The sequence below is a fragment of the Aquila chrysaetos genome, chromosome 19 (assembly GCF_900496995.4).
Source record: "Aquila chrysaetos chrysaetos chromosome 19, bAquChr1.4, whole genome shotgun sequence".
Classification (NCBI taxonomy): Eukaryota; Metazoa; Chordata; class Aves; order Accipitriformes; family Accipitridae; genus Aquila; species Aquila chrysaetos.
In genome coordinates this window covers 23,446,188-23,459,638 of record NC_044022.1, presented here as the reverse complement: position 1 = coordinate 23,459,638, position 13,451 = coordinate 23,446,188, and the positions used below count along the sequence as shown (strand labels likewise).

At 39.8% G+C, this 13,451-nt stretch overlaps 1 protein-coding gene across 10 annotated transcripts in view; it reads right to left on the bottom strand.

Annotated features, from left to right (window-relative positions):
* The window catches only part of TENM4 (teneurin transmembrane protein 4), a 603,540-nt gene that overhangs the window by 142,099 nt on the left and 447,990 nt on the right, over positions 1 to 13,451 (bottom strand). For all 10 annotated transcript variants that reach the window (XM_030042633.2, XM_030042636.1, XM_030042637.2 and 7 more), the window contains one exon: positions 9,527 to 9,727. In XM_030042633.2, the coding sequence (XP_029898493.1) occupies positions 9,527 to 9,727 (201 nt within the window). The remainder of the gene's footprint in view (positions 1 to 9,526; positions 9,728 to 13,451) is intronic.

Below are 13,451 nucleotides of genomic sequence, written 5' to 3'. Positions count from 1 at the left end.
CCCAGAGAAGAAAAAATTCCTAATGTATTAAATGAAGTTCCTAACAAGGATTTTTCTCTGGACTAATATTAATTTCCTCTCTGTGTCCATAAGGAGGAGATAATTTGACAGTAGAAAAGCCTTTTGCTCATGCTTATAGTCATTAGTCAAAGAACTAATTTCTTTTCCAATTCTGTACAGTTTAGTTTTGTCTAAAATAAATTCAACAGAACATTTACAAATGTGTGTGCTGAAGTAATCACAAGCTAGATTTGCTTGGGATTCCCTTACTCAGAGCTTGGCAATACTATACAGACAGTCCCAACATGGTTTCCTTTTTCTTCAGACAACATTCCACCAAGGAACTTAGAAATTTTATTGTTATTAATCTTGTTCAAAAGGAGACACAGAACATGTATGAAACATGCTGGGCTGACCTATCCAGAAGTTAGATGTCTGTCTACCCACAGAAATGGGATGCAGCAGCAGCTGCTCCAAAAGCTTTGTGTCTGCTGTGCTGTCCATATGCCTCAACACGGGTCTGGAAGGATCACCTTTACGGAAAAAAGCAAAGCTCTCTCCAAAGCCCTTTCAAACTTTCTTCTGTCAAGGTTATTAGAAAGTTGCTCATTAGTGCAAATTGTGATAGGAGTTCTCTGAGTGTGAACACCTTGCAACTTGGAAGGGGGCAGAGAGGCTATACTAAACCCAGTTCATCCACTTCAGACAGCTTATTAAATCATGGATTTCTGGCCTTCAATAGACACCAATCCATTATACGACAATCACTGGTCTTACATTATTTTTGCTTGCTTGTTTTTTATGTTATTCTGTTTTACTGACTGCTAGATTATTTTGCCTATTATTTAACCTCAGCCATTATAAATTGGAATGAAACATGATTTGATGAAGCTGAAAACATCCAATAAACGTTTGCAGAAACTCTGATCATGATGAGCTCCAGTTGGGTTGGAGTGTAAGGACACGGTCGCAGGAGCTATCCACCAACAACAGCGTAGAATTGACTGAGTGCAAGTGGAGAAGCCGTGATGTGGAACCTACGACCACCCTTGCTGAGCCAAATGAATGAGGTATGAGAGGACAGTCTTGATCCAGCCTAATCAAGGTAGATCACAGGCAGAGTCTGACTACACACAAGTATCCACCCCACTGATATTCCAGCAGTACTCTGGTTAAAAGAGGGAATAGTCAGAAGCAGAGGTCTAGACGCACACAACTAAGAGGACGTCTACAAGGTCTTCTGTGAGTTGGTTACAAACTGATTGGCCAAACTTACTGAACGTCATGTATCTTCAGTTCAAAAGCTGCACAACTGCCATAGAGCAATTCTCAGCCTACAGAAATATATGCTTTTTCCTATGGTTTTACAAGCATGACCTATTCCATGCAATGACTATAACATTTCACATTCTTAGCTGACTTGATCAACTGGTTTTATCTGCAAAAGAAATTGAAGAACCAGTTCACATCAGTCTTGCAGGACAGTAGTTTTGTCCTCAGTGACAGCTGGATTACACTTACTGCATCAAAGAAGTGACTTAATATTGTTTAAAAATGCAGCAACTTCATGACAGACATTCTGTTGTAGAGAAGGAGCTAGATTATGACCAGTCCCCATGTTGGCATGACGGAAGTCTGGAAACTGTAAGGACTCTAAGGCTCCTTCTTTCAAAAGCAAAGTCAGAGAATAAGCCAAAATTTGGTATTCTGAGACTCATAAGTTTTCAGTGAATCAAGCAAACATGCTAATTGCTTAGCCCTCCTCAAAACACACTATTTTAATGGTAGCCTGTTTTAACCATGGAATTTAACAGCTTGTTGTGAAACATCTATTCTTCAATTAGCCAAGTTAACATGAACCCCACAGAGTCCAGTACATCACTGCTGTTTTCAGTCAGAAAAGTCCACAACACAAAGCATAATTGATCCAAACAAAAAGAACTTTTGAGCTCATGGTGTGACTGCTGAGGTTACATTTGGAGATAGGGAAGAATGCTGAACTAAAATTGGCATGCTGGGAATTAGTCCTAATTGTGGTAGAAAACAAATAGGGAATGGAATAGTCTACCCATTGCCCTTTGAGGGTATGCATAAATTTGCACTGATGCGGGTACAGCTGATATGAGAGAAAGAAGCTTTACTCATCACAGTACGCCCAAGGTCAGTGAAGACCAGGGATTGCTTGTTACACCACTGGACATACACTATTCTCAGCCTGAGACATGACCTAATCAGACCAAACGTTTTGTGATCTAATGGCCAGAGCCAGACTGATGATATCACCATTTCCACTGGTTTTGGCCAAGTTTGAAATGACAGCTAGAACGCATGTTTTCAGTTCCTTCAATCTCTCCCTTAGTCATTGTACCTGACCAAGACTGCATGGACTGCTGCAAACAGAGGAGTGGCTAACAGTAAGATCCTAAACACATCCCGAAGCTGACAGAAGTTTGATGGATCTCTGGTTGGCCAGGGAAACATGCTAAGACAATTTCTCAACTATCAGACTGTAAGTAGGAATCCATATTTGAAACATAAAGTTGTATTTTCTATCTTATTGGGAGTTTTCTCCCTCCCTTTAGCATGTCCTTTCATCTGCTGACCACAAAGACATTTGGACTTTTGAAGAATTGGACTCCCCACAAAAATAATTACAGCCCATCTCAACCACTACCTTTTTTTTCCACCACACCCGGGTCTCCTTATACACATTTTCAATAAACAAAGGGAAAGGGAGTAAAAGGTATTCAAATGAAATCCTTCCTGAATACTTTTATTTCAAATGTTTTGGCTGGTTTTAGTCTTTTATTGCATTTTTAATAAAAAGCTTAGAAGACTTTAAAGGATAAGTTCATCTTGGCAATGGGTAGGCTAAAATCTGTACTCACAATCCCAACTACATCAAAAACTTTATGTTTTTTTACAATGATAGTTCTTGTTAACACTGTTGATTCTCTGGATTCACTTATTCCTTCACAATTCAGAAAGCAGATATCTGCCAGGCAGAGCCTGTGATAGCCTTGTATAACAGCGCTGGGCTGCACATACTTTATTCTCTCAGAGAGAAAACTTACTTCTCTCTATGCAAATAGAATGGGGAAGATCACAAGTTCACAAATCAGCATGTTATGGTTCTGCAAGGCTGAGGATGAAATCCCTGCTGCTACAAAACATTTCCTGGCCTTCAATGACTGTTAAAGGACCAAGTTAAGGCCTTCAGGAGTGGGTTCATAATTTTAGAATTGAGCCAGAACAGTTTTTGATAGTATCTTCTGAAGCTTAGCTTTGAAGACCCTGAGCTCCCATAATTTCAACTGCCCCAGACTACCCCTGCAAGGGTAGTGAGACAAGTTACAAGCTGAAGGAAGATAGTCAAACTGGCATTTGATTACATAGCTGTGCCTAAGAACTTTCTCTAAGTCATTAAGATCTAAAATATATGGATGTTTATCAATTTCAGGTGTTGTATCCTGAGGTTTAGTTCTCTTGTTCTTCCCCGTGTGTTTTAAAGCTAAGAAAGAGACAAATCAGCAATTTCTTAGGCATTAAAGATGGCCCTAGCCTGTAGTAAGGTACAAGCCTGTATCATGTGACAGCTGATGTAATAGCCTTCTTTTACAGAGACATTTTTAATGAATAAAATGATGGTTTAAAGGAGGAATTATATGAAAATTTTCCAAGGATGGATTTTTATCTCAGTGGCCTTGGGCATGACGTGAATTTAACATGAGAGATTTAACATGAGATTTTGTTTTGTAAGGTTGACACCAGTAAGCCCAAGGAAATCAATTTTTATCACACATCTTGTGTTAATGCTGGTGCTGTTTGACCAATGGGATATGACGTTGTCCGGTAAGATATATGAGAACTGTGTTTCTGGGTGTCTGTATGTGTGTGCGCACGCACAATAATCTGCACAATTCCTGATGAAAAAAGACAGTGGAAGGTAAAGGTGCATTTGCTCTAGCTTTCCTGTTTAAAAGTTCATTCTTCTTGGTCCCTTTATCTACTAATTGGAGTACAAAAAATATGCCTGTTTCGATGAACTGTACAACTTTGTGGTGGGGAACTCTGTTGGGTGCTATCTGAAAGACTTTCTCCATTGTTAATTTATACAACTAAATTGGTACTAAAAAATTCAGTTATTACCATTAGCTGATACAGAATCTTAAATCTAATCATTGTTTGTGAATGGACTTGAATTGACCCATACTCCTGCAAAGTAAACAGGAGCTTTTCCATTGACTTCAATGTGCTGTGCAATAATTTATAAGAATATGGCTTCCCTGCAATCAGAGACATGGATACACACAGCATGCTAGTTTTATTTTAAATCCAGCTTCTCAGCCTAGCAAAGGCTGTAAAGCCATGGAGGACTGTTTTACAACTGGTGGGTAAATACCTCGTCTTCTGCTAGCCCTATGGATACCCACGCTATTTCCCCACTGTGTTTGGAGGCCAGGTTTCTCTAGGCATATCTGCAAGTATTGTGATCACTACATGGCAGTCTGAAGCCCCTCCTAAACTGTTTTTAACCGATCACACAGGCTAAGTGGGGGTTTTCTATTTTTTTATGTCAAATGCCACAGTTCTGTAATTGCCTCTCTCCTGAGGAATCTGTGATCGTGATGCCTGCTGAGCCTTCTACAGTTATTTGGCAGAACTGAGGATCTCTCAAAAGCTGAAACCCAGACTGCTCTAAAGTAACGTGAAGTACTCAAATAAGAAGGCAGCTGAATTGAAGAGGAATCAATTAAGCTCCCTTTCAAGGATTTTCATTTAACTAAAATGTGAACAGCCCTCTGCAGAGGTTTCTCTTCGCTAGGACAACTATCCCACCAAATTGGTAATGTCATGGGAAGCCTAAAAGCAGGAGGGGATGGCATGGAAGTGGGCAGGAATACAAACCCATTTTTTTTTCTGTCCACTAAAGACATTTATAACATTTCTAGCCAGAGTAAGTGTGGCCAGAATGAGTGCTGCAGTGCTGGTAAACCTGAGGAGACGGATGGTCTGAAACTCTGTTCCTGTCCCAAATGACAGGCACTCTGTGCCTTAGAATGATGCCCAATTGACATGAAGGTTCAGGGCATGAATCCCCTGTTCTCAACTTCAGGATCCCTTTGGATCGGCCCAGCCAGTTCATTCTTTTCTTTGAGATGACTCCTTGTAGCATCTGCATTGACCTGGTAGGTGGGATACTCTCCCAAGAAGTGAGAGATCATGTCCAATGCTTTCTCAGACTGAGGAGACACCTGCTGTATGTGCCACAGAAGAAATTTAGGAACTTAAGGGAGCTTTTCAATAGACAGCTCTAGACTGTGGTCTGCCTCAGAAGTTGAGAAGTTCTCCACAACACTGTAGTAAAGTTAGTAGCTGTATTTGGTTAAGGTATATCATAAATGCCTAAATATCTTTGTGATCGTAAATCTTAGTAACGAAGTTTGGCAACAAGTCACTGATAAGCAGTATTTCCTCCCTGTCACAGAGGGGAAAAAGGGCAGTCATAAAGTCAAATGACATATCCTCAGAAAACACAGTTAGCAGCAGAAATGATGACAGAAGCTATGAATAGGATCAAACTACTAGATTTCACGAGATATGGTCATGCAAGCTCAGTCTCTGGTCAGGCATGCTCTCTTAGCCTTTTCAAAATGTGACGTAAAACATCACAACTTCTAAATTCTTTACTGAGTCCCAGCTTCCAGTTCCCAACTCTTACCATTAAATGTAGAGCTCATGATTTTATATCTCCACTGCCAATTTAGGACCACCATATACAAAGTACTATTCCTATTACTGCTCTTCTCCGGTGTACTTTTAAGGGCCTGAAGTACTGTACTGGATGTCAACTCTGCATAAAGTGAGTCATTACGAATGAGTGATTGAGAAGGAAACCTCATCTGTATGCAGGTCAATGTACAACCACTGTCAACTGCCCAGAAAAAGTCAGTATACTCATTACACAGAGAACATAATTTCTATGGCTGCTTTGTATTATCAACTTTCCGATGATTCTAGTGAATATCATGCATGTCAAGATGTCAACTGCCAGAGAACAGTGTGAAAATCAGTGACTTAAATTTGAGGACAGTGAAGGACACCACCAGATGACTTAATTCCTTTAAGAATGATTTTGTATCCAAGCATAATACCGTTTTGATGGGCCTGGGAATGTACTCATGCATCAGTGGGATCCCTCAGGGAGACGGTGCGTTCCCCAAATGCAGATAAACTGACTCACCTATTCATTTCATTGCACTCAGCAAATATGTCTTATGGTATGTGGTTTGTTGCCTCTTGATTAGCCAGAAATACTTGGTCCAGTTTAAATATAGTTTCAAGACTGAGACTATATCACATATTAAGTTCTGTTTCACATTGCAGCACAGGCCATTTCCGTCTTCTCGCTATACTCAGACAGTAAGAGGTTAAGAGAGCTGCCCTTTAATGGCTTCATTAGTTGCCAGAACTTGGAGAATGAAGTCCTTTGCTAGGGCTCATTAAGAGGTGAAGGGAGATAGCACACCAAAAGCCTAGGATACAGAGGATCTGTGATGGCAGGCCGTGGAGAAAAGGGGTTAGGATGAGTGGTTCCTTAATTATCTTTCTTGTACTGAGCATTGCCTTGGACTTTTTAGCTGAACTGGGTTATAAAGGACCTTTTTGTATTTGCTTCTGCAACAGTACTAAGATGCAAAAGGGAAAGGATTTAATTCTCCCATGGAGAAATCAAAATGCCCCTTTTGCTGCTCAGTACAGGTTATCTCTGGACTTACCTCTGCACATTTCTCTAAAAGACTTTTTTTATATTTGGGAATCAACCAAAAAAGAAGTGCGTACTGAGGGAAAGGGGATCCTAAGAAACCTTCCCTTGCATGAAAGGGTGAAGCACGTTTAAGAAGCATTTTTACAGACTGAAACACCTGAGGTAGTATGGTAGCAGCCATATCTCAAGATATACTGGCAGTGTGCACACACATAAAGCAAATACCCCCCCAATATCATTACTTCTTCCTACAATGCAGTGCACAGTACTATTCACAAGAAATGAAAAAAGAGAATATAAACAGGAAACAGAAATCTCTGTAGTATTATTATCTTGTGAAAAACTAAGGGTTTTACCCAGCAACCTGTGTTCCTCTAAGGTTCCTGCTAAAGGCAGGTGAAATCTACCTACTTAGCTGAAAGATGTAGTCTACGGTTCAAAGAGTCTAGTTTTACTTACTACGTATGACAATCCACAGACTTTCACTTAGCTGCTTCCATACTGACTGATACCTTCTAAACAAATACCGCATACAGCATTTTAGATAGGTATTAGTCTTGACTTCAAGGTGTTAAGAGCTGGAAAACCCACTGTGCCTCCTCATATTTTATTCTGGGTTTCCGGATGATTATGCTGTTCTCAGGGTCTGCTTCTCAGTGTGGTTTACAGAAGGGGCTGTCCTTGGCACTAGCCCACGTAGGCACAGTCCTATAGATTTCACTGGGACTGAACACAGTCCTAACTGCTTTGCTCAGCTGAGGCTGATTTAAGCAAGTACTTAATTCTTTCACTTAATAATTATTCTGTTCTCTTTGGTCCTATTTTATAGGACAATAAAAATCTGGCCCCTTCAGTCCCTTCTACAGAACCTCCAACCCACTGGGTTGGGCAGTACGTTGTTATGTGTACTAACATGCTTGCTCACTCTATTTTAATCATGCAAGAAGGGTACCATGCATCCTGTGAGTAAATCTGTCTTTCAAATCAAGCCATCAATTCAGTGGAAAGGTCCGAGTTAGAAATGGAAGTTTACAAATCACCTTAGCTGTGATTTTAGCTGTGAGGCACAATAACCTGAATGTTACAAGCAGCTTGGTGAGGAAAAAGGTCTTGAAATGATGCTCAAGTTTGTCTCAAATAACCTCACACTGCCAAAGAAAGTTTGCACTAGATGGATTTATAAAAGCAGTATAAAGAAAGCTTATAAATCATCCGTACATGACCCTGCAGGTTAACAAAGGGAAAGTGAATTCTGTTTGCGTGTAGAAATGAACATTTTTCTAAATCCATCCCTGCAATCCCCAAACCTCCACATAAACTCAGAATGATGACTCAATTATGAACTATGCTACAAAATCACTAGAAATACACTACTACCTTTCCCCTTACGGTGGTCTTATAAATGAACGTATAGAGTATGGAATTGAAGATGTTAATATGGGGAAAGGAAAAGCCTGACACCAAATTTATCTTCCTATCAATGCAGGAAAGCTTCCCTCCCTACATCTGCAAAAGTTTTGATCAACCTAGTTTTAGCCCCAGGCAAGTAGGCCTCCTCTTTTGCTTATTCTTCAGCCCAGTCAATTTTACTTTATGACAAGCTTTCTAACACCTAACCTAAATGATGATTGTTGAAAAGGTCTTCTTTTTATACACTTTGTACCAGTTTATTTGGTTTGCCCCATCCTTGGAAGTTACTCTCTTAAAATACTTGCAAGCAGTTGCCTGATTTTCTTTACATGTGATAGTAATTCCTCAGTGAAAATGTTGTTTACGTAATTTTTCTACTATATCCACTCTCCTAACAGGCTTTCTTTTTTTTGTCACTTTGCTGAAAATTCATTTCATTTCATTGCCTACACTGAGCTGCCCTGGATTTTTGGCCTAGTTCCACCCCAGCTGTGTAAGGTAAAGAAGCTGTTATTGCTGTGGTCTCTTGTTTGTGAGCACAATATACAGGACAAAAGCCAAAAGACTAATGTTCCATAGGTTCTAACTAGTACTATAGCATTTCGCAGTGTGGCCTCTAAAAGCTAATTGCATTTGGAAGAAAAGGCTCCTGAATAGTTTTTCTTTAGCCTTCATTTCAGATACTTGATGCAGATTTTGAGCAAGATGCCCATTCAGCTGAGGAATGAAGGAAGGTCACAGTTCCAAACCTCTACACAAAACCACCCGTAAAAATTTCTCTTCTTGGTAGGTGCTTGTACTATTAAATACTTCTACCCAGTAAACTTATTTTTTACTTGATAGAGGACAGTGCTTACAGTCTTTTAATATGAACCTCGTGTGACACTCATCCTCCTCTAGTTGAGCCTAGAAAAGCACAGCCTTTGAATTCAGAAGGGAAACGAGACCTGAAGGATTGCCACCTCTTCCTTCTTGTTTACAGCCACCTAAAGAATATTTAGTTATCTCCTAAAAATCAAAACAGACCCTTTGGTGGCTACTGGGATTCATCAAGCACTAACGCCAGAACAAGCAGTTATATGTAGACCATCAGTTACATTCATAGCAATATAATGAACAATAGCAAGCCTAGGTGGCTTTAATGGGGTTATTTATTGTATTACTGTATGCTCAGCAATGGAAGCAGAATTATTTATGTAGTTGAGCTATGGCATTTCTGCTTCCAGTCATGCCCTACATGTACTTTACTAGAACACATTTGTAGCATTCTTTTTGCAGATCTAGGTCTGAATATTTTACAAAGTTTAAATAAAATAAAAACCAACAGTAAGTCACCGCTGACGTTACCGATTGAGCAATCATGTCCGGTCCAGTTGGGATCGCAGCTGCAGAGTCCAGTATCTGGGAGGAAGGTCCCATGACCAGAGCACTGGTCCAGACAAGTGGCTCTTGGGGTCTCACAGTTTGTTCCTCCCCAGCCAACTGAACAGTGACATTCTCCTCGCACACACACGCCTCGTCCCGAGCAGGTAGGATCCATGCAGTCCACTACATGTGAGAAGGAAGAGGAAGCAGACAGGGAAAGCAAATGGGAATTTCAGAAAAAAAGCTATCAGACTGCCGTCTACACAAACTTATTTATATAGTATCTCAAGGCTCCAACCAGATATCGAAGCCTCATTGTGCATAAACCAGATGCTTCATGCAAGAAGATAGTGTCCCCAAAAGGCAGTGAGACCTAAAACACTTACATGAAAAACAGATTAAAACTTAATGATGAAACCCATTCTTTTATGCAGGCCTACACTAATAAATGATCGTTCTAGTAAGAACAGGCTAATATCAATTAAGAATAGAATAAGAATAATATTCTCTTGCACACATATTGTGCCTCCATTTATTCTATTAGAATAACCTAAATTACTGTTACTAATGAATTCAAAGCTGAGTTCTAGTTTTCTGAGAGAGAATTTTACGTAAAGATCCAGCAGAAGCTGATGTCCTTATTCAGCAAAATACATGCTTAAATTGAAGAATGTGCTGAAATCTATACAGGTTTCACAGACACATAAATTTCACGTTAACATATCCTTAGACAGTTTTCTGAAGTAAGGATTAAAACAAAATCTTTTTTTTTTTTTTATATTGGTGTTCTTCTGGTTTTATTTTTGATCAATTAATACTCTTTTTTAAATGTTGGGGTTTTTTTTTCCCCAAAGAGGCACTTTCCTAACAAGATTGGAGACCATTCAATTAGGTGCACAGTATAGCAAAGTGTACCAAAAGACCGAATGTACTGCTGCCTGATTCCTGAGTTATGTGTTTTGTAGGCAACTGTCAGCTCCTCTGCCCACGGGGGAATTTCACCCAGCAATCGAAAAATATGAAACACACCAGAGACCCTTCCAAAGAAGGACTGGAGGAGTCGATCATCTATTTATATATAAAAGCTTATAGGACAGCCTAAAGAAATTCTTCCCGGCTCTCGAAACGGTGTGTGGCAGTGCCCTGGGGATCAGCGACAAGTGTCAGTCTGGCTAAGCAGCCAGGGGAAAGCTGTCCACCTCCTCGCTCTAATACAGACGAGCAGAACACGGCCACCGCACACACAGCAGGTTTGCGGTTCGTTCCCCCCTCCCCGCCCCGTAAAAGCTAATAAGAATCCCAATGACCTGTTTAAGATCCAGAAACCTTAAAAGGAAACACAACAGCTGCTCTGATAATTCCCTGGATTCTCAAAACGTTCTCAGTCTGACAAGTAATGGCTCAGCAATTACTATCCCAAGGCATGTGAGAGCATTTTCTGTTTTGTTTGATTCCTGGAGCCCTGCTCATAGCTGGAACAATCCTCGAAAATTGTAAGAGGCTGGAAAGGATGAGTCTATAAATCTCCTTCACTGTTAGCGAGCTGGGAGCTAGGGTGCCAATTTTAGCATGAGACCCTTGAAGCCCTGGCCCTGTTCTTTCTCAGCAGTAATAGGTACGAAAAGGACTACGAAACGGACTAGCAGCCTCATACGTTCTCAGCAGATGGTTTGAACATAGAGAACAAAGATCACAGGCTAACTGACAAGAGGCTACCTCCAGGCAATTAATCATCCCCTCTGAAGGTCAATTGGGAAAAAGGTGAGTTTTACAAGGGGCTCCATCACAGGAGGCAGACAATCTGCTATCTCAGCTCTAACACAGACGATTATAGGAGGGGAATGTGCATGTCAGAACCCCCCATTTATCATAATCCCAAGGCCATTTTTCATGTTGAAATGAGCCCTTTCAGAAAATGTCACACACAATGGCTACTTTAATCTCAGCCTCACTAGCTGTATCTCTTTAGGCTTTCTGCACCATCGGAATGGCCCTGGGACAGGATTACGGGCTTCTGCTTTCTTCTTAATCAATTGCTTAGTGGATTTGGAGTACAATGGTATATTTTTAGGGAGTTCTGCTTGACAAATTTAGCTGCTCAGCTCTGGGAGAAGCAGAGATGGGGAGCGGGGCAGGAGGGCAGAGCTGACAAAATCTAGTATACTTGGAAAAAAAAAAAAAAAAAAAAAAAAAGTTTTGCATATATCTGTGTTGCTGCTTGGAAAATGTCCTAAATGGTCTAATTCCTGGTTGGAAAATGCCCCATTTATAGTTTAGCCTTGTGCAGAACCTTTGCCAGGGAGATAAATCATGCAGCAAGCAAGGTTAGTGCCTCTTCTACACTTTTCCCCAATATGCTTCATGCTTCATTGGTCACACAAGTTATTAGGCTTATTCGGTACCCAAAGAGTAACTTCTCATTTTTCACTGCTTAAATTTGCTCCCCTCCCTTTAATGTCTCGCTGGCTTAGCCCGTGCCTTATAAAATATGGGCCAATAAACCAACGAAGGAGAAAAGAAAAACTCATGTAAGATTGTTGGCTAATGTTTTATAAACATTGCTGAACTTCTATGGGGGAAAAAGAAAAGACAGAAGAAACCCTGGAATGAAAACCCATTATGAACATGGACTGCGCAGTGAAGCTACGAGAACTGAGAAATAATAAAAAGTAATCAATACCAGATGGTCCTTCTTAGAAGAGAAATTAAAAAGTAAAAGCAATTTAAGAAATAGTATAAATCAACTTTTTTACTAGATCTAAATATATATATATATATGTCCTCAAGATTTCCCACATGGCATATTTCTGAGTTACTTCCCCCCCTTATGACACAATACAAATTAAGCCTTGAATATGAAAAACAAATGCATACTTGGAAAAATACTAAACAGCTCATAAGAAAAATCATGTTCTTTTTGTTCTTCATTCTTTTTCAAGTTTTTACCTAGTGGGACTGACACTGTCCCCCGCTACAGTGATAACATAAAATAACTGAGTAGTGTCTGGCTTTTCTGCTTTAAACGTGACCAGGGAAAAAAGATTCCTGTTAGAAAAAGGGCAAATCTTACTCTGATTTACACACATTAAACACGTCTGCCTAGAGGCAAAATCAGGATCTTTTCATTTCTGTTTATCCAGTAAAGATATGATCTAGTAAATATGAGGACTATGGAGATGCTTTAAAGATACTTCAGTAGTCACCATCTTTGGGTTTTGCATGCCCCACGGCTTCATTGAATTGTACTTTCTTAAGCCAAAATGAAGCTTTCTCAAGAGATGGCTTATTGTTATAGAGCTGATACTGTCTTCATCTCTAACATTTACTGACACTGAAGCCATGTTACATCAGAGATGTCCCACTCCAATACATTTAACGCATCAAAAGAATTGCTAGATTAGATGCCATTTGAACGTCTGACTCCAATTCAGCCTATTTTCATTGTCTGTAAAATAAAGCCATTTCAGATAAATCTTTATCCCGTATCCATGAAGACAACCATAAATTAATTCAAACCATTGTGATTCTTATACATGTATCAAATGGATGTCTTAAAACTATCAGGTGGCGTAGAGGCCTTACATATGCATTTCTAGAAGGGTAATTTAAACATAATTATTTATCAGGTCATCCGCATAGAATTTTGAGAATAGTTTTCAAAAGTGTTGAACATTATTCTTTAAATCAAGCACTTTTGGATGTATTTTTATAACTACCTGAATGATTTGTGCACTTACAAAACTGTCCACTTTTTCATTTAGCAGTAAGAAGCAGTCACAGACTTGGTAAGATAAAGGTTTATGGTGGCAGGTGACTCCCTACACAAAAAGATTAAAGATAAGTGCTAAAAGGCACTGTATTTCTGAGCCACAAATCTAAATGTAAATGAAAATGTTTGGGGGCTAAT